The sequence below is a fragment of the Pteronotus mesoamericanus genome, unplaced genomic scaffold (assembly GCF_021234165.1).
Source record: "Pteronotus mesoamericanus isolate MK-2021 breed Mesoamerican mustached bat unplaced genomic scaffold, CSHL_Meso_final contig_65, whole genome shotgun sequence".
NCBI classification, from domain to species: domain Eukaryota; kingdom Metazoa; phylum Chordata; class Mammalia; order Chiroptera; family Mormoopidae; genus Pteronotus; species Pteronotus mesoamericanus.
In genome coordinates, this window is record NW_026555228.1 from 13,304,310 (window position 1) to 13,325,728 (window position 21,419).

At 38.9% G+C, this 21,419-nt stretch overlaps 1 protein-coding gene across 1 annotated transcript in view; it reads left to right on the forward strand.

Moving 5' to 3' along the window:
- The window catches only part of POLA1 (DNA polymerase alpha 1, catalytic subunit), a 278,486-nt gene that overhangs the window by 18,116 nt on the left and 238,951 nt on the right, over window positions 1-21,419 (forward strand). Inside the window, exons 10-19 of the mRNA XM_054581169.1 lie at window positions 6-184; window positions 5,080-5,192; window positions 5,950-6,066; window positions 7,294-7,368; window positions 8,240-8,378; window positions 9,109-9,263; window positions 13,264-13,348; window positions 16,382-16,443; window positions 17,939-18,028; window positions 20,366-20,482. Coding sequence (XP_054437144.1) covers window positions 6-184; window positions 5,080-5,192; window positions 5,950-6,066; window positions 7,294-7,368; window positions 8,240-8,378; window positions 9,109-9,263; window positions 13,264-13,348; window positions 16,382-16,443; window positions 17,939-18,028; window positions 20,366-20,482 — 1,132 coding nt within the window. The remainder of the gene's footprint in view (window positions 1-5; window positions 185-5,079; window positions 5,193-5,949; window positions 6,067-7,293; window positions 7,369-8,239; window positions 8,379-9,108; window positions 9,264-13,263; window positions 13,349-16,381; window positions 16,444-17,938; window positions 18,029-20,365; window positions 20,483-21,419) is intronic.

Consider the following 21,419-nt stretch of genomic DNA (forward strand, 5'->3'; position numbering starts at 1 on the left):
TGCAGAGGAGGTTTTCTCCCAGATGTCTCTTGTTGGGACATCGATCAGGAAGATGACAGCAGTTTCTCAGTGCAGGAAGTTCAAGTGGATTCCAATCACCTGCCACTGGTAAAAGGGGCAGACGAAGAACAAGTGTTTCAGTTTTATTGGCTGGATGCTTATGAAGATCAGTACAGCCAACCAGGTAATCATACTGTATGTCTTTAACACAGAATAGCACCTTTCCCTTAAACGCTTTAGTGATTGTAATTGGCACAGGCTCTGCACTCACATACGTGCATAGTAAGGGAGCAACACTCAGGCACTGTGAAGTGCATGAGCCCACCCGGATGGAGGAGCTGTGTGGTGTGAATAGTCCTCAAAGATGCCTACAGTTTATCTTTGGTGTATTTGAAGTTATGCACTTTAAATGAAATCAGTCATTAATTTGTTCATTTATTCAGCAAATTGAACACAGTATTGTGTGCTGGGTACTGAGATGGGATGAACAAGCTGGACAAATTCTTTATCCTAATGGAATTTATATTCTAGTGGGGTGTGAATGGGTGGGAGATATACGCAATAAATAAGGTAAGTTGATAAATGGTGTAGAGGCAGTTAGTTGGGGTATGGCCTGGGAAGGCCTTTCTGAGGAGACTGCCACTTGGCGGAGACTTGAGGCATGTGCAGATCTGAAGAAAGCATTTCAGCCTGAAGAACCAGTAAGCACAGAGGTCTGGAGAGAAAGAAGGTCGCTTATGTGGTTGTAGCACAGTAATCAAGTGACAAGATTCATAGAAAATGAAGTTGGAGATAAAGGCCAAGGCCCAATAGTGAAGGACCTTGAAAGCCGTATGAAGGAGTTTAGATCTTTAAGAGCCATGGGGTGGCAGTGGATGATTTTAAGTGGGTGGGGTGGCGGTCTCATGGTTGGGCATACATTTTCACAGGAACCCTCTGGTTTGTGTGGAGAATAGCATGGGAGTGGGGAGGAGAAGGGCTGGAGTGGGGTAGTAGGGAAGTGTGGAAGTCCTGGAGGTCAGTCGGTCCAGGGCAGGCATGCTAGTTACTTGGAGTAGTGGTAGCTGTGGAGAGCAGTGAATGCATTTAATATGTATTTTGACATGAGCTTGTTGATGGATTGATGTTAGGGTTGACATAAAGGAGGAATCAAGAATGATTCCCAGCCCTGGCTAGTGTGGCTCAGTGGATTGAGCACCAGCTCTAGAACCCAAAGGTTGCTGGTTCGATTCCTGGTCAGGGCACATGCCTGGGTTGCAGACCAGGTCCCCAGTTGGGGCTGTGCAAGAGGCAACCAGTTGATGTTTCTCTCACTCTCTTTCTCCCTCCCTTCCCCTCTCTCTAAAAATAAATAAATAAAATCTTAAGAAAAAGAGAGAGAGAGAGAGAGAGAATGATTCCCAGGTCCTCCTCCGAATGAGCTGGTACTGCGAATTCTGACTCAAAAGCCAGGAGGTTCTCCAGTTTGCTGTTCTGCTCCTTTGAGCCCTTCTTCACCACAGGGTTGGGCATGAAAAGGCCTGTTGGATTAATAGAGAATACAGTATATATGCTTAAGGAGTTACTTTTTTTCAGATCCATTTCTGGATCTCAGGGTAGGTGCGAACTGTATTTTTCAATGTGGTTTCCTGGAGGCTGCATCTGGTAAGGAAAACAGAGGGTGTGTCGATGTCAGTGAAGCAAGTGAATGAGAGAAAAGAGCAAGTATTAACTGTCACACTTGGAGGCCAGATTTACTTTTAGGATAACCAGGCATTGACTTTAACTGGAAAGACTTTAATGGTTTCTCAGAGGGGAGGCAGAAGTGTTAATATGGTTCAGCTTATCAAACCTGTAGAAAGCCTTGCAGAGCCACTTGAGTTCCACGTGTTAGTTTCTTAGGTAAAGATGGAAGAAATCTTAGAAATGGTACCACATCTGCTTTAACTAGGGCAAGTCAATTTGGTTAGGCCCTCTCACCTCTTTGACTGCTTCTTTGTTACTTGCCAGTGGAAGGTAGGCTGGCAGGGGTGATTACGTGAGGCTGGGCAAATATTGCCCATCCATTGCCAAAGCCCAGGCTGCCCCGTTGTGCAGCTGCAAGGGACCCCTGGAGCCACAGCAGTGTGAGTGGTGCTCGCTGCGGTTGTGCGACATGCTGGGCCTGCCCTTCCCAGTACTACTCTCTGTGCTTTGCTTTATCTGCTCGATCCTGGATTGGATACCCTGTCTTGGGTAACGGTCCCATCAAAACCAGAAATGCGGGAGCCAACCTTGATTCCCGCTTTTCCTCGCCGCCTTCATCCAGTTTTACTCGTCTTCTCTCCTAAAGTAGATGAGCTGTCTTCTCTTTCTCCTCACAATTGCCACCTCCTCTGATCCCTTCTTGCCTTCGTCACACCAGCCTCCTGATCAATCCCTCTGCTGCCACCTCCCACACTGGCCAGAGCAATCGCTCAGGAGTGTAACTCTGACTGTATCATTTCCTCATTAACAAAAAATCCTCAGTGGCTACTCACTGCCTATAACATAAAGCCCAAGTTCCTTAGCAAGGCTTCTCATGCCTGCCACGCATGACTTTTGTGACCTAGAAGTAGCTCCCAGTCTGTCCCTTTGCTCATTGTGTTTGACAGGAATGCCCTCACCTGGCTCAGCCCAGGTACCACCTCCTGGAAGTTTCCTAACCCTCTGGACTGGCCTAGGAGCCCTTTCTCTATGACCTCATCGTACCTTTTCCCATGGTAGCATTTGTCATATTATTTTGAAAAGGTCTGATTCTGTGCTTTGGTCTCCCCCAAAGCCTTTTAACTCCTTGGAGGGCTGGGACCTTTTATTTTCAGCTTTCAAGAACAATGCCAGGCAGTGCTGAAGTTTCTGTGGCTGGTGCTAGTCTGTATAGTAATAGGTGCTGGAAGTTAAAATTGAGGCATCGAAGCACAGGTACATTTGCAAAGCAAATACAATTTATAATATGTATTGTTGAATTCCTGGTACTAACCATAGTCATGGATAGGCCTTTTCAACTTCTATTTTGCAATTAAAAGAGATACCTGTCTGTTATTGGTCTGCCTTCCAAATGCTAAGGTAAAAGGAAATTTCTGGTGCTGGAGAATGCCTCAGAGATCATCTAGTCTAGTTATTCACTTACAGAGGAGGAAGCTGAGGTTCTAAAAATAGACTGGTCAGCTCCTCAGTGGCAGAATTCTAGGCTTCTCACCCTCAGTCCATTCTGCTGTTCTGTGGTACTTCTCAAGTTGTACCCTCTGTGATCGATGCCAATGGGTTAAATAAGATGACTTAAAAAAAAAGTCCTTTAATCTCAGAGGGTTGAACAGTTTCATCATGATAGCAGGTAATGATCACTGAGCCTTGGTGAAATCAATGCTGCTAATAAAACCGAAGTACACCCAAAGACCCTGTTATTGTTTCTCACTTTCTTGCAGATTCTAAGTCAGTCAGTTGTTGCTGAATGCTCCATAATTATGAAAAGAATTTTACTCTTTGCATATGGGAAGATATCCTGTCTTCATTATGACTTTTTCAAGGTTGAATAATCCTGTCTGCACCTGGTTTCAGCTAGTAACTTTGGGGGGGGGATATAATCTTTGTTTACCATGATCTTTTTGTGGCAAATGAGGCATAAACAGTGTCAAATGTGTTGCATGAAGTGTGATATTAGTTTGACTGTAAAATGAGCTATTTGAATCTTTGAATCCAATATTAGGGTCTTTATTTTTCTTTGCTTGGAATTTTGTTTTTTCATCTCTAAGTGTTGTAAGGATGACTTTTAATTTTCTGCACTACTGTGATTTCTTTTTAATCATCCCCACAGTCCTCCCTTCCCTCTCCCTTTTCACCCCCCCACCTGCCTCTTTCCCCCAGATGAGAATCACACAACTCTTGTTAGAATTTTAATCATCTGCAGAAATGAAAATTCTTAGATGGTCTTATTTCTACTAGAATGAGTGACAAAAGGAAGCACTGATGAAGCTATCTTGTGAAACTGGAGTAATGGGCTTTGTGAACAGTAGCCTTTACATGTGCCAGAATTTTCTGGGTGTCTCAGCCAAGTGGCTGTGTTGAGCAGCCATGTTGATTACTGCTATCTAAGTGTTCATGGGGCCCAGGATTTTGGACAGTGATCATCTCTTAGGTTGACTAACGAATCCATTAGTCAACTGCCTTGATGGCCAGCTTTCATGAGCAGTGACTTGATATCTAAAAAGCCTTGTTTTTACTTTGTAGTATATATTACAGAGGGATCTCAAAAGGAGCGTGTCTGCTGAGTTGGTTATTAGACTATTTGTTAAACTGAAATAAAAGAGAGGAACATTATAAACACTGCCTAGCTAGATGTCTTAAGTAGTCTTTGAGGTGGAAAAGGTGAAATAGGAGATAGTAGTTGAACCCCATTGTGAGACATTTATTATTATATGGAATAAGACACATGAGATAAATTGTTTTTTTCGAAACACAATTTTACTCATAGAAAAACACTGGGGTACCATGATAGTTACCCTTATACATGAATGTTAATTTTTATCAGAAAGTACAAGTGCTAAAAAGGAATTTAGTGTTAATTCTCAGAGTTCTCACAAAAGGTTTAAATGTGAGATTTGTTAGAAAATAGTTTTCTTTTTTGTTTCTCCTAACCTGCGTAGTCCTGGTTTGAGGGAAAATGTGTTTTGTGTTTAGTGTTCAGCACTGGCTTAGGATGTCTCCCTGGCTCTGCAGGGGTTTCCACACTGACCTGGGTGTCTCTCTAGCTCCCCAGGGGTGTCTGCTCAGGCCTGGGATGTGTCCCTAATAACCAAGGTTTGTCTCTATTTACCTGCATGTCGCCCTAATTTTAGGAAAAATGTTTACACCAAGAATCATTCTGTCCCCTGTCCTCCTAGTGGTCACAGGTTTTAGTAGTGCAGTATTGTTGTATGACATAAATACTGGGTAAAGAAAATGGTGTTGGGGACTGGACATCAGATAGAAATTTGCTGTAAAAAGTGACTCATCATGAAGGCATATATATTTGAGTCTTTATAGTGTCTCTTTAATGTGATATAATTGAATTTTTTTCCCCATGGTTTTCTCTTATTCTTTTAGGTGTAGTATTTCTGTTTGGCAAAGTTTGGATCAAATCTGCTGAAACCCACGTGAGCTGTTGCGTTATGGTGAAAAACATTGAGCGAACGCTCTACTTCCTGCCCCGTGAAACGGTAAATGTTAGTCATTAGCTTTTAATTCCGAGTGCATCCTGTGTTCTGCCACCAGCCCTGTTCTTCAGCAGGGCTATGAATTACCCACGACCTTGATGCATTTTTCTTGCTGCTTGCCTGGTCACCACTGATTGTCAGCAGCTCCATTAGAGGTTGGGAAAAGTAGAGAAATGAAGTAAATCTCTGTTTTTCTACTTGTGAGAAAGTGTGAAAGACTGTGAAAGTGTCTTAAGTTTTCGTATGTGATCCTGCCTTTCCCTCCACCCCTCATTTCCATAGTAATGGCGGTTGGGAATGTATGGCTCTAAAATGTGACATGGAGTTTGGCCCAGTTTTTATGCTTTTACTGTGTAGGCAGCAGTACCATTTCCTTTGTAGCCATTTAACAGGATCGGTTCCATTCGTCCTTTTATATCCACAGTCCCCTTCCGAACCCAGCCACTCCCCATGTGAGCTGAACCGTGAAGATTCTTGGTCAGGATTTATAACATTCTTCTCCCAATTTGCAGGACTGATTGATCATCTTTATCTCTGGTTTGCTTTTATGATGCCATTGGGAAGAATCGGGCATTGGATTTAGTACATTTTTGGGTCTGTTTGTATCTTTGAACTCCCCTGTAAGACTGTTCTATTAAATGTTTAACTGGGTGAAGATGAAAATTGATTTAGACTTGGGTTTCTGGTGGTTGAAAAGATTTATGTACAGATACTCTTTTTTTTTTTTTAACCCCCCTCTTCCCTCTCCATGGGAGAGCAGAAAATTGATCTAAACACAGGGAAAGAAACAGGAACTCCAGTTACAATGAAGGATGTTTATAATGAATTCGATGAGAAAATCGCAGCAAAATATAAAATTATGAAGTTCAAGTCCAAGGTTTGTATTTGGTGATAATTTTTCCCAGCTCTAATTATCAGTTGATTGTTCATTTCCTGATTTAGCAAATAGTTGTTGCAAATCTTTGTGCAAAATTCCCTCTGTGGCTATAATTCATTGAACAGGAATTTTATAGATATCAGTGTAAAACCAGAATATTAGATTTGTGAAAATATTTCCTTTCTCTTTAAACTGCTTATGAAATAATGTTCATTAATTTGAATACAAAGATTACTCATAGCAAAGTAATTGCTTCCAATACTTGAAGCATATCTTGTGCTCTTATTCCCAAACAGAGAAGAAACTGTTCTGATCTCATGTGTGTTATTGCCAAGTTGTCTTAGTCAGAAGGTTGAGGGTTTTTTCTTTAAAAATTATGGAGTCTGATGCTATTCTGATAGAATAAAAATCTTTTGTTCCTGTGATACATATTGATCAATTGTGAGATAGTGATTTTGTGAGGTAATTGACTCCTTTGGCCATCAATATGGGGGCAGTAACTCCACACACTGGCTATTCACAGTGATTGCAATAAAAGGAGGGTTGAGTTGCTGAAGGTAAGGCTAATGGTCTTAACTATTTGAGCTTTGAATTGTGGCTGGTGGATCAAGTCTCTAAAATTCTAAAAGCAATGTGGTGTAATGGTGAAGAGTATAGGCCATACACCTTTTGCTTTTAAGTCCTGCCCCTACTGCTTCCTAACTGTGTTTGACTTTGAACAAGTGCCGAGTGACTTCTGGGCCTGTTTCTTCTCTCAAGAAGTGGGGACTTATTTCAAGAGTTGCTGGAAGGGTTAACTCAAATAATTTATATTAGGTTATCAGAACAGTTCTTGGTACCTAGCAGGTGCTCAGTAAATATGAGCTATAATTATAATGCTAATTGTGAAATTTTCTAGCAAAATGGGGTTGCTTAATATTAAAGAGTAGCAAATGATTTAATGAGTTAACATTGTAAAATGTTTGAGTCTTTTATTGCCCTTCTTGAATGCAAATATTTCTAAGTTCTGTAGTGTCTAAAAGAAGTCTTTTTAGCATTTAGTCACTGGGTGCTTATCTCAGTTGCAAGGGGAAACTGGGGCCTCTTTGGCTTTAGTTACCTTTGTGTTCCATAAGGATGCTGGATTCCTAATGATTAAATACAGGGCCATACACTGTGTATGTAATGTTCGTCAATTTATTTTGTGAAAAGTTTTCATTAATAATTTTAAAATACCTGCTTACCCAGATAGTGGAAAAGAACTATGCTTTTGAGATACCTGATGTTCCAGAAAAATCCGAGTACTTGGAAGTTAGATACTCGGTAAGTGAAACAAAATTACTGGGTTTTGGTGACAATGACAGTGGTCTATTTTTGAAGTTTCAATTGGCTTTCAATTAGTATTCACAGAGCTCCTTAAGCCCACAGTTTATTGAGGTGGACTTACAGTAATGAATAATTAAAACGGATAAAAAATTAAATACGTAGACTGCAGATTGTACTGCTTTCCTCTGCATCTTTGAATAAATAAGTCAAAACAGCACAACTGTTTGTCAAGTGGAATGAATGACGCATGATGGCATTAACCATCATTATAGTCTGTTGAAGTGTCCCTTCTGAGCAGTAGAAAGGTGAGAGAGGAGAGTGTCCGTAGTGTCACTATAGTGCCGTTCCTGCTCCTGTGACAGGCAAAGTCATGGCTGTGGGATGTTAATTAACTGGACCTTAACCTCTTTTACCTTTGTTCTAGTGTTTTGATCCCACAGTGTTGGAAAAGGGAAACTTTTAAGAAATGTTTCTGACAGTGGTGATGAAATGTACCCTGCAAACATTTTGAATGAGTCCCATTCTCTTGCTTTTATTCTTCTAACGCAGTGGTACTTATTTGGCTGTTCTTTATCAGGAAGACATGTATGGCTTTGGACAGAAACCCTCTTTTGGGGAGCTTCTTGGCCTATTTTTCTTCTAATGGATGTCATCAAGATGCATTATTTTGTCATTGTGAATTGTTTTTGTTTCCTACTGTGAATTGTTTTGGATTTCATTTGTGGCAAATTACATTTCATATATATAAAAGGAGTTCCTTCTGGTACTTCATAGAGAGGCTTTTGTTTATTTCAAATATAGACTTTGGAAAATGTGAAGTAATAGTTTTAAACAAAAAAGATTTTTTTTTCCTCTTTGCCTTTTTCAGTCTGAAATGCCACAGCTTCCCCAGGATTTGAAAGGAGAAACTTTTTCTCACGTGTTTGGGACTAACACATCCGGCTTGGAACTGTTCTTGATGAACAGAAAGATCAAAGGACCTTGTTGGCTTGAAGTAAAAAATCCACGTAAGGAAAATTTGACTTTCAGAATCCTAAGTAAATTGCTGATAGAGGTGGTTTTTAAAAGGGAAGTTAAGGAATTGGTCTATTTATTTCAGTGTGTCCACTTTCTTTTTTATGTGTTTTTCCTCAAGGTTTTCCTTGAGTGAGTATAGGGAATGTGTTTGGAATCACTTTGTCTCTGTAATGCCTGGCAGCATGCAGGGAGGCCTTAGACAGCCCAGGTGGCATTTGGTCGCGTCTCTCATTACGCTGCTGTCAGTGTGGACTTCCGACCTGGCTGATGGGGCCCAGCTGTTCTTCCTAGTTAACTGCTAACCTCTGAAGAAGGAGGGTATCACTGCCCAGCGTGGACAGTGGTGGTTTGATCTCTTACCTGATGTTTTTCGGTATTTGCAGCTGTGATACACTGTTTTGTCTTCAGGAATCTCTTAACAATGTTTTGTGATTTCTCCAAGGCAGTGATTTGTTTTTTAAAAAACTTATTTTGGTTCCAGGATTCTTCAGAAAATTAGATGGAAGCTGTAGACCTGTTTCCAGGGAAATGAGAGCATATGGGTGTGCACACACAAGGATTTGCATACAATCCACTAACGTGGCTTATTGTTAGTTAAATGTTATAAGACATTCTTATTAGAAGATGAGATTGAAGACCTCAATCACAGATGCCTTAATTATAATATTTTTCCTTTTTCAATAAATGGCTATTGATTTGTTGTATTTTTTTCTCTTTTAGAGCTCATAAATCAGCCGATCAGCTGGTGTAAAGTTGAGGCAATGGCTTTGAAACCAGACCTGGTGAATGTAATTAAGGATGTTGGTTCCCCTCCACTTGTGGTGATGTCTTTCAGCATGAAGACAGTACAAAATGCAAAGACACATGAAAATGAGGTAAAGAAATAGGACAGATTTTGTACCGATACCTTATATGCAAATACTTGCCTGAACTTACACAGCTTTTCTGTAAGGGAAAGTTGTTCTTTTTGAAGGGGAAAGACTACTAATTCACTGCCAAAGTCTTTTAAAAGGTTTAAATTGCTGGACTTATTTTTATTTTTTGGTTTTTAAATTTTTTATTTTGGAGAACTTTAAATGGACATAGAATAATTTAATAAACTTCCATATACCAATCACTTACGTTCAGCAGTTCGCAAGATTTTGCCATATTTGTTTACTCCCCTTCCTTTTTTTCCTCCTGAAGTAGTTTAAGGCTAATCTCAAACATTTGTATCATTGCATACTTTGGTGTGCATCTCTCAAAGCAAGCATACTTTCTTATATAATACCATCATCACACTTAAAAACATTAACAGCGAGCGATTCCTTGGCATCATCTAAAATATCCAGTCCATATTCACGTGATTTCTTTTTCTCCAAAATGTCTTTTAACATTTTGTTTATTGGAATCAGGATTCATATAAGAATCACAGATGGTGTTTAATTTTTATGTGTCTTGAATGTCTTTTAAACGGGAGCAGCTCCCTCCCACCCCCTACAGTTTTTTAAGTGACTTTGACTTAGTGGAGAATGTTTCATAAAGTGCCCCATTTTCTGTGTGTGTTTGGCTCGTTGTGTCATTGGACTGACTTCTCTCCACCAAGCCTTGGCCAACCATGGCCTATGGGACAAATCTAGCCTACCACTTGTTTTTGTAAATAAAGTTTCATGGAACAGAGAATTTTTTCTTTATGTACGTATTATGTGCAGCTGACTTTGCACTACAGAGGCAGAGTTAGAGCCATGACCGAGACCACGTGGCCTGCAAGGCCCAAAATATTTACCCTCTGGCTCTTTACAGAAAAAGGGTGCGGTGCCTGTTAGTTAGCGATAAAGGACTGATTAGATTCAGGTTTGACTTTTTTGGCTGAAAATATATGTGATGCATTGTACTTCCTATTGTATCATATCAGCAGGCATACCATGTCTGGTTAAACTGCTGTGAGTGGGGCTGATTATTCGGTTTCAGTTTTCAGTTAGGTTTTTCAACCTTGCTACTGCTGATTTTTGGAGATGTTTAATTCTCTGTTGTGGGGGCTGTCCTCTGCATTTTGGAGTGTTGAGCAATATCTCTGGCCTTTACCTGCTAGATGCTTAGTAGCACTCCTCCCTCCTGGTGTGACAACCAAAAATTCCTCTAGATGTCGCCAAATGTCCCCTGGGGGTGGGGGGCAAAATTGTTCCCAGGTGAGAACCATTCACCTAATGGCTTCCTTTGTTAGTGATTTTTGCCTGAATTAGTTATTTCATTAGGAGTTAAGTTGGCCAAAAAGCCCATTCTTTTCTGTAAAATAAAGACAGATTTTTCATTTTCACCAATAACTTCATTGATTTGGCTATTTTGAGTATGTTGGCTGTCTCCCACTATTGTCTTCGAGTGGGTAGAGGCCAGGGGCGCTGCTAAACATCTTCCAATGCCTCACACAGCTCCACAGCAAAGAATCATTTGGCCAAAATGTCACTAGTACCAACAAACTTTGCAAACCACTTTTGACACATTTGATTAGTATCAGTCACAACACCTTCTCCATATACTGCACAAATATTTTTTTGCATTTCAGTTGTGTTTTTAGCTTTCTTGAAATAATAAAGCATAATATGCTGAAAATGTTGCAAGTTTTCTTCCATCTTCAATATTAAAATGGCCGCACAAAAATTCACCAATTTTGATACTTTTTTCAAAATACATACTAATATGACAGCTGTCACAATACAATGTAACAAAATTGTTTCAAATGAAGGTAAAGACAACTAAGCACTGCTAGAGCCATCATACGGAAAAAAATAAATGAACTCCTTGGCCAACCCAGTAAAATGGTGGTTTTCTCATTTTGTCATCCTTTCCATGTTTATTAAACATGTTAAAAATTTGAACATTTATAAGTTAAATTTTTATAAAATTAACACTTCTCGTTAACTAGTTCTGTTTGGTTGTGCTGCAGTAGTTTATATAGGAAAGATGAGATAAATGTGTACTTCTTTCTCTTTCATTGGTAGTTTTCTGAATAGGAAGTTGGGGACCTGCATTATATCCAGCATTGACTAACCATTTATTTGTTTTTGTTGTTACTTATGTTTACTTCCTCTTTTGTGGAAAATTATGAACTCATGGGTGTTATATATATATTCAGTATGTTCAGTCTATTACATTCATCATTATTGTTACTTTTGACGCTGAAATTTGTCTTTCATTGGTCATTGGGACCTTCTTTATGTTTGCTTCTAAGTCCTTTTGACAGTTATGGGGATCTTTTTTCACAGCAGAATTTTGGTAGTATTTTTACTCTGATTTCTTTTTAAAATTTTTATTTATTTTTAGAGGTAGGGGAAGGGAGGGAGAAAGAGAGAGAAACATTGATGTGCAAGAGATACATGAATCAGTTGCCTTTTGCACACCGCCAGGCACGTGCCCTGACTGGGAATCGACCTTTTGGTTCACAGGCCAGTGCTCAATCCACTGAGCCACAGCAGCCAGGGCTGGACTATCTTGTTATACTAGAAAGCAAGAGTGATATGAAAATCTAAGATATGCCAGACGAACTCAGGAGGCAACTTGAATAAGTTTCTTATGGGCCCAAGATGGGACAGTGTGAGCATGGATAAGAATAACTGTAACAGATTGAAACATGTGAGTTTATAATGGTATTGTACACTAACACAAGCACATTGGCCGCCTCAGAAGAAAGCTAGGGAATCAATTCATAGTAAAAATGGGTCAATGAAGGGTTTGAATCACGCATTTATCTTGACTTTTTTGAACACATATTGTGCCTTAGCTAACCAAATAATTGGTGAGGGGGGGGGGGGTTTCTCTTCACAGGTTTCCAGACAATAAATGCTGAAGGAAAGGCTGACCATTAACCACTTGCAATCCTTAGTGAAATAGAGGATTTAGACACTGATCACTAAAGAGAGCCATACATAATGTGCCTGTGCCTTGTGGTAGAAGTAAACAGTAGCGCTGCTGATGTATTCTTGCCAAAAAATTGTACCTGAGTTTGATCGAACCTTTAGATAAAAATGTGAATTTATAGGCAGTACAGAAACAAAGGAACATGTTAAATAACATCATTGTGATACAAGCAGTGGAATCCACACTATGGGGACACTCTACAGGACAAGTGACCCAGCTTCTTCAACAGATAAATTGCAGGGAAATAATGGGGGTGTGGGGGGTGGGTTCTACCTATAGTTTTATTTATCAGCCACTTGCAAAGTATGGACCTTATTTGGTAAATAAAATTGAAATAGTTTGGGGAAAACATGAAAGTTTGAATCCTGCCTGGATAGTGAATGATTTTAAGGAATTACTGTTAACTGTATTAGCTGAAATGATTGTATTACATTTTGAAAATGTCATATTTTTTAAACTGGTGGTCAGCAGGGTGAGATTTTGCCCATAAGGCAACATTTGGCAATGTCTGGGGACGTTTTTGGTTGTCACAACTTCGGGATGGGAGGTGGGGCGGGCCATGCTACTGGCAGGTAAGGATGCTGCTGTAAACATCTCCCATTGCACAGGATGGCCCCCACAACAAAGAATTATTTGGCCTAAGATGTCCATGGTGTGAAGGTTGAGAGGTACATGCTGAAATATTTCTGGATAAAATGATTGATCTGGCCTTTCCTTCAAAATAATTTGGGGATATTAAAAAATAAAAAAGTGGATAAGGCTACAGATGAGTTGATAATTGAAGCTGGATGACGGGTATATGAGAGGTGATCTTATTATTCTATTTTTTTTTTTTGTTTAAATGCCCTCCTAATCAAAAGATTAAAATATTCGTGTGTACTAAAGTCTGTATCTTTTAATATTCTTGGTGGTTTTGTTGAGAATGCAGAATACATAGTAAGTGTTTGATAAGTGATGTTTTTTTCCCTCCTTTGTTTGCAGATTATCGCTGTGGCAGCTTTGGTTCATCACAGCTTTGCATTAGATAAAGCCCCGCCACAGCCTCCCTTTCAGTCACACTTCTGTGGTATGTATTTTTTTTAGCTGGTTTACTAATGGCTTGATTTTAGTCTTGCTTATTTTTTCTCCAGCTGTTGCATTAGTAACTTGTCTTTTTAAATGTTTTCAAGAGTAGTGAGTGATTTATTGGATTGGTTGCCTCTTACTCAGCTGGTTTGTGTTGTTCAAAGAGAAGTCAAGAGGCAGTTTGATACCTTTTTTCTGTTCCAGTGGTTAGTCTCTTGGGATGGAGTAGTTTTTTCCTGGGGCACAGTTATATTTTAACTGTGTTCTTTCCATGATGTCACTTCAAAAGCCCATCATAAGAACCTGGCCAAAGTTTTCTGTGATGAGGGAAGATGCCAAGGAATAAGGGAATGTTTAACTTATTTGGGAGGAGTTACAGTAATATCAACTTGCTGTTGGGTTGTGCTATGTGTAAGATTCAGTGGGTGAAACACTCCCACAGATTTTGGATGCCGAGAGTCAGTCTCCAAGGACCATTCTGGCATATCCCATGATAACAACTTAGCCAGTTAAGTAGCAGCTTTTTTGTTTGTGTTTTTAAAAGGCATAATACAATGATTCCTAGATTTTTTTCCAATGCAGAAACACATAAACTGGGGTGCCATCTCCTCTCTGGTCTCTTGAGGGAGTGTTAGGAAAGCGGGACTAGGGAAACAAGCACAGAAGGAAGTGTGCTTCATTATTATTGTAGAGTATACCTTTTTTCTAGTTTTATTGAGAAATAATTGACATACCTTACTATGTAAGTTTAAGGTGTATAGTATGATGGTTTGATTTATATATATTGCGAAATGACTACCAAAGATTTACCCTTTAAGTGAGGTGGAATACATGGGAAAAAGTGATGAGAATAACCTAGAAAATATGTGGAAGAGACTAATCGTTTGCTTATTTCAACTTATATTTATTTACCTTCTCTGTGTATGTCACTTTGTGAACAGCTACTGTGAATGCCAAGGAACTTATAGTATGGTGAGGGAAGCTTTGGTCATCTTTACTTTTCTAGCTTTGTGAAGGTTGGACTGAGTTTCTCCATTGCGTGTTGGTTGAAACTTGGTGGTGGGACATTTCCTTTGGGAAAGGTTGATAAACATCCTCCATTTTGACTTAGATGGATAGCAAATGTTTTATCTAAGGAGTTTTAACACTTGTAGGGGCTTAGGGTTCTGTGTTTGGGTATTTTTTTTTTTTTAGATTTAATCTTCTAAACTTTAAAAAAAATTGAGATAGTCGTATAACATACTAGTTTCAGGTATACAACATAATGATTTGATATTAGTATATGGTGTGAAATCATCACAGTAAGTCTAGTTAACATCTGTCACCATACATAGTTACAAATTTTTTTTCTTGTGATAACTTTTAAGATCTAATCTCTTAACTTTCAAATAGGCAATGTATAATAGTATTAATAACTATAGTCACCAAGCTGTACATTACATCCCCCTGACTTACTTATTTTATAACTGGAAGTTTGTACATTTTGATTCCCTTCTGTCATTTCATCCACCCCCTACCCCCGCCTCTGGCAACCACCAGTCTGTTCCCTGTATCTGTGAGCTCAGTTTCTTTTTGTTTTTAGATCGCATGTATAAGTGAAATCATATGGTATTTGTCTTTCTCTGTCTGACTTGTTTTACTTAATATAATGCCCTCAAGGTCCATTCATGTTGTCACAGATGTCAAGGTTTCCTTCTTTTTATGGCCGAATAATATTCCAGTGTGTGTGTGAATACACAGTCTACATTTTCCTTATCCATTCATCCATCGATGGACGCTTAGGCTGCTTCCATGTCTTGACTGTTGTAAATAATGCTGTCATGAACATTGGAGTGCATATGTCCTTTTCAGTCAGTGTTTTCATTTTCTTTAGATAAATACTCAGAAGTAGAATTGCTGGATGATATTGTAGTTCAATTTTTAATTTTTTGAGGAATCTCCGTATTGTTTTCCACAGTGGCTGCACAGATGTACATTCCCACCAAGAGTGTATGAGAGTTGCCTTTGTCCCACATCCTTGCTAACACTTGTTATTTCTTATCTTTTTTATAATAGCCATTCTGACAGGTGTGAAGTGAGCTCATAGTGGTTTTGGTTTGTATTGCCCTGATAATTAGTTATATTGAGCACCTTTTCGTGTACCTGTTGGCCATCTGTATGTCCTCTTTGGAAAAATGCCAATGCAGATCTACTGCCCATTTTTTAATTGTATAGTTTGGTTTCATTTGATGTTGAGTTGTATGAGTTCTTTATATATTTTAGATATTAACCCTTTATCAGATACATGATTTCCAAATATTTTCTCCCATTTGGTAGATTGCCTTTTGGTTTGGTTGACTGTTTCCTTCATGTGCAGAAGCTTTTCAGTTTGATGTTGTCCTGCTTGTTTATTTTTGTTTCTTGTGCCTTTGCTTTTGGTGTGAAATCCAAAAAATTATCACCAAGACTGATGTCAAGGAGCTTACCACCTATGTTTTCTTCTAGGGGTTTTAAGGTTTCAGGTGTTATGTTCAAGTCTTGAATCCATTTTGTGTTAGATTTTATGTATGGTATATGATAGTAGTCCAGTTTCATTCTTATGCACATGGCTGTCCAGTGTCCCCAGCATCATTTCTTCTTAGCTCCTTTGTCATAAATAAATGGGCTATAGAATGCATGTTTATTTCTGTGCGTTCCATTCCATTCTGTTGATCTATGTGTTTGTTTTTATGCCAGGACCATACTATTTTGATACCTGTGGCCTTGCAATATAGTTGAAACCAGGGAGGGTGATGCCTCCTGTTTTATTCTTCTTCAAGAGCGCATTGGCAATTGGAGGTCTGGAATGACTCCATACAAATTTTAGGATTGTTTGTTTTGGCTATTCTTTTGAGGTCCAACAACATGACCAGTGGAAATACTTGATTCACTTAACTCTTTAGAGATTGGAGGGGATTTATATTTAATACAGTTTCTATTTGGAAACATTCAGTGTATATGTACTTGAAATTGGCTAAGATGAGTGTTGGAATTTTTATCTTTTCCCTTTTTACAGTTGTCTCTAAACCAAAGGACTGTATTTTTCCATATGCTTTTGGTGAAGACATAAAGAAAAAGGTAAAGAACTCATTTATTTCTTTAAATGTGAAGCATCTATTTGTTTAGATTGAAGAAAGGAGGATGGTGTGGATTAGTGGAAACAGATTATTTTATGTTAACTGATTAGCTCTCTTCTTGATAGATTGGAGTGTGACAGTAACCCATTGAAATGTATTCAAAATGTAAAACTAGCAACATTATTTAGCAATGTTTAAATGTTTCACCACCTGAAAATAGTGGGATTCTACAGTGTATGAATAGACAGATAGGCTCAAACTCTCCTTTAGATAGCGGAATAGGAAACTTTTACAAAGTGCACGATCACGTGATTACTCTTTTGGGAAACTGTAGGTTAGAGCTCTGCACCACCCCTTCCCGGTCCAGCTTAAGGGAAGGTAGCCAAGTGAATGCTATGGATATTAAGGGGACATGTATTGGAAAGGTTGATGTGGCCTTGTCTCAGTTGATCAGTGATCTCTAAACTCTCAGTGTACTCCATGAAGAAGCTTACTCCCAGTATATTCCATGAGTCCTTAATAAAATAAGTGCGGGTGGATTGAGGAATTGGATAATGTAGTGAATTTTTCTCAAAAGTAAGTGTGTTCAATGTAAAGGATTGCTTTTTGAGGGAGTATGCTGTTTCTTCTATGAAATGATGGTGTTGGTAAATGTGTAGGTTTGTTTTGTTTTTTTTAATGTTCTGACTTGACAGAATTAAAAGTTAGCAACCTTGTCAGGTTCTACTCATTTTAAGTGGGCTTGAGAAGTCCAGTAGCCTGGTGGTGCTATGAGACCAGGCGATTACTTGTGAAGTGCCCTGAATTACCTATCAGAGTAGAATGACCTAGGAAAATTCATTCGATTAGAGTCAAACTGATGTTTTTTAGCCAAGCTATTTATAGAAAACATATGGCCATCAACCTCCATTTTAGGAGAGTCTTAATAAATGGATCTTTTGAAAACCTGATTTGTAGTTAGTAATCCAACTGGAAGCCTTTTGTGTGAAGATAGGTTTTATTTATGTTTAAGATACTTGTAATTCTTAAATGTATGTTTGCTCTTAGTCTAGTTTCTTATTTATAGATTCTTACACCACTGTTTGATATTAATTTATACAATCCTTGGACCTTCTTTTTGTGGTAAATACATGAAAGATGAAGTCTACTGGGGATTATGTAAGAAAGTAGGTAATGCGTTTTGATAGGTATTCTGATTTATGTGCTGTAAAACGTGTCCAGATGCACAAGTGTGTCCCTGTGGAGGGACATTTCTGCACTTGGTTGTGCTCAATACTTAAAATTTTTCTTCACTTAACACTCTTATTACTAGTATGAGCTCTTCAGGGACTTGATGTAAATAAGGCGAAACCTAGATCAGTGATTTCATTGCTGCATTTAATTTTGAGCTGGATGGTTTCTTTTAACCCTAAGAAATCTTACCTTGCTGGATCAAGGAGCCAAGGTATAGTACTTGAGAGTAAAGAGTAAGTGACTGGTTTGTTTTTATCTAACAGAAAGTGAAGGTTGAGATTGCTGCAACAGAAAGGACACTGCTAGGTTTTTTCCTTGCAAAAGTTCACAAAATTGATCCTGATATCATTGTGGTAAGTAGAGTTTGATCATGTTGTGGGGAAGCTCTTCGGTCCTCAGTTCTTTTCAGGTGCTACTTTTTGAACAGCAAAGAATTTTTTTCAGAGTGAACGAACCCTGTGGACTGCTGGGAATTGCTACGTGCTGCTAACAGAAAGGAGGAAAAAATCCTATCCCACTGTAGGGTAGTATTTTTCTCTAACAGAAAGGCAACTCATGAATTATTATTGAAGTTGATGCTACTACAGTTATTTGCACTGAGAAGACTATCAGCCTGTAAGTTAGTAGAACTTGGGTCAGCTGTTGATATCTCCAGAATTTTGGCCTAGTTGCCCAGCTGTATAGCAGTCCCAGGATTTTAAGTTTATGAGTTCAGTGGATCTCTTTGATACATTGCTTTGAGAGCTCAGGGCTAGGAATCTTTTTTTCCTCTTGACAATAGGGTATGCTTCCCATGAGATAGCAAGGTGATGATTCAATGAATTATCTTTGCCTCAATTCCTTTTTGTGTGTATGTGTGTGTGTGTGTGTGCGTGTGTGCGTGTGTGTGTGTTTTACTTTTAATTTTTATTTTCTATTAGTTTTAAGTGTACAACATAGTGGTTAGGCAGTCATATACTTTACTAATCGTTCCCCTTGATATTTCCAGCACCCACCTGGCCCCATACATAGTTATCACAGTATTATTGACTGTATTCCCTGTGCTGCACTTACATCACCATGACTATTTTTTAACTCCCAGTTTGTGCTTAAATGCCTTCGACCTCTTGCACACAGTCTCCCAACCCTCCTTCCTTCTGGCAACCACCAGTTTGCTCTCTCTGCTCGTGAGTCTGTTTCAGTTTTGTTTGTTTACTTTGTTCTTTAGATTCCACATATAAGTGAAATCATATGGTATTTGTCTTTCTCTGACTGACATCGCTGAGCATAGTGCCCTCTAGGGCTGTCCATGCTGTTGCGTTTGCCCCATTCTTTAAGAGTCATAAAGCAACATTTTGTTTTCTAGTTCCTCTGGCCTGCCTTAGTTTGCAGGCTCCTTGATAGGAGTCCTTCCTTTTGTCTTTTTTTTCCCCCCTGGGTTTGGGAGGAAAGTAAGATATAAATGCCTAATTTAAATGAGCTATTGGTAATTTGGTTACATCGAAGCCTTGCAAATGTTTGCCATTTATTTCTCTGCATTCATTTTTGCTATTGGACTCCTTTTCTGACAGTGGTGTAGCCAAAGGACCGAGAGCCTATAGGCTGTTACCAGTGTCTCTGCTCAGACTTCCCTTACAGTATTTCAGGACCTTTGTTGAAAGTGCCAGGAAGATTCTGTTCACAGTGCCCTACTCTGGTGCTCTAGCTAAGCTCTAGACCCTCACACAGTCTCCACTAGTATTCTTTCTCTTGGGTCCCCAGGAGATGTCATGGTGTCAGGGGTAGCTGATCTGCCGTAGGATATTAGAGCCAAGTCTGTGAATGAGAATCCAAACTGATGTAAGAGAGAATTTTGAGATAAGTTTGAGTCCTTAATCCCAGGCATGATAATTTGAAAATAAGACATCCTGATGTCCTTTGGGTATCTTACTAGACAAAACTGCCATAAATATATAACAGTGTTTCTTTTTAATTAAAATTAGTAACAAGTAAATCTATTTATTGATCTGATTTAGTATAAACTTTTATCTAGTTTTTTAAATAAGCATAGGCAGTGAACTATATTACTCTTATGATGGAAATTATCATTATAGACGTGGAAAATTTGGTTACATTTTTGAGGTATTTTCTACTGCTATGGTTTTGTGTCCTTGTTTTTTTTCAAGTTTCTTATTTGAAATATTGAGTGGTATTATTTAGTGACTTTGTTGCACAGTGATTAAGAATCTAAATCAGTAGTGTTTGAGTCTCAGTTCTTTAGGAAGAAACGGCATGCAGTTCCTGAGTTTTCTAGAAGTATGTATAAATGTCACACAATACAAACAGATTCTTGGTCTTTAAAGAAGTAAACTGAAATTGTTTGAATACAGCTTTTACTGATCACATAGAAAGTGTGAACATTAAAATTTGCGTCTGCCTCTGAGACTGTGAGGCATAAGCTGCAAGTTAAAAAACATTATATGAACCTTGCATCTGTTAGGATGAGATAAATTGTATTCTAGCAATTTGCTGAGCAGCCTTGTGAATGTCAAGGCTAATGAATGCCACTGCTGAATAATTCCTGCGGAAGAAAGAATCCCAATCGGAGGTAAGCTCATGATGCCTTCAGTTAGAGACCAGAAAAAGAAAAGGCCAAAAAATTCTGTAGATATAAAGATAAATCCTCTAATTTGCGTTTGATATGTTATTGGCTGCTTTCTTTTCCTGACTAGGGTCATAATATTTATGGGTTTGAACTGGAAGTGTTACTGCAGAGAATTAATGTTGGCAAAGTTCCTTACTGGTCCAAGATAGGTCGACTGAAGCGATCCAACATGCCAAAGCTTGGGGTAATAATAACTTAAAAAATCTTGCTTTTTTATTTGACTTTTTATATGCTTTGACTAGGAATTGGTTTTGTAATAGGACATTTTTTAACTTTGGTGGTGTTTAGTGATCTTTTCCTTTGAATCCAACATTTTATTGGTAAAAGCCATTGGTAGTTTTTAAAATTAGCTGTTAGAATGTAGACACAGCACACATGTGTTAAGTCCACTTTAGCAGTACCAAAGCACTAGGCCTTAGAGCAGAGTTACTGGGCTCAGAAATCATTGAGTGTGATCATTGAGGAAGGCGAGGGGGAGGGGGAGGGGGAGGGAGAGGGAGCTGACATTGAACACATAAGAAGGCAATGGGCTAAGTGCCGTCTGTGCCGTATGTCTCCCAGGGGTAACAGAACTTGTTCCAAATCATAGAGCTCGTCAAGGGAAGAATTGAGGTTTTTGAACCCAGGCCCATCTGACCCTGTTAAAGCCCATGCACTTTCATTCTACCTGCTTGCTTCACTTTGGGAGATTTTGGTGATTTTGGATGAAACACCTTTATTTCTTAAACTTGATACTGCTCAGTGCTTGAAATCTTATTTTACTTAAAGTCTGTAAATAAAACGGGCATGCTGTCTCATCAGAGAACCTAGGAATCTGTACCTTTTATAATGCTCTCCAGAGGATTCTGCTGCTATAGATTGGAATTGGGGCCACTGCTCTTGCTTCTTTCCTTATTTGTATCTTTGAGGTGATAGAGCGGTTATTAACACTTCATCAGAACACTTGCTTAAGCTAACTCCTTATCCTCTTCAAGGTTTTTTTAATAGAGCATCTTCTTGGTGAGGTTTGCCCTGACCACCACATTTCAGACATGGCTCCCCCAAATTCCTCGGTCCCTCATCCTGCTCTACTTTTTCCCTTTTCCATATACTTGTTATCCCTAAAGTTATATAATATCTTG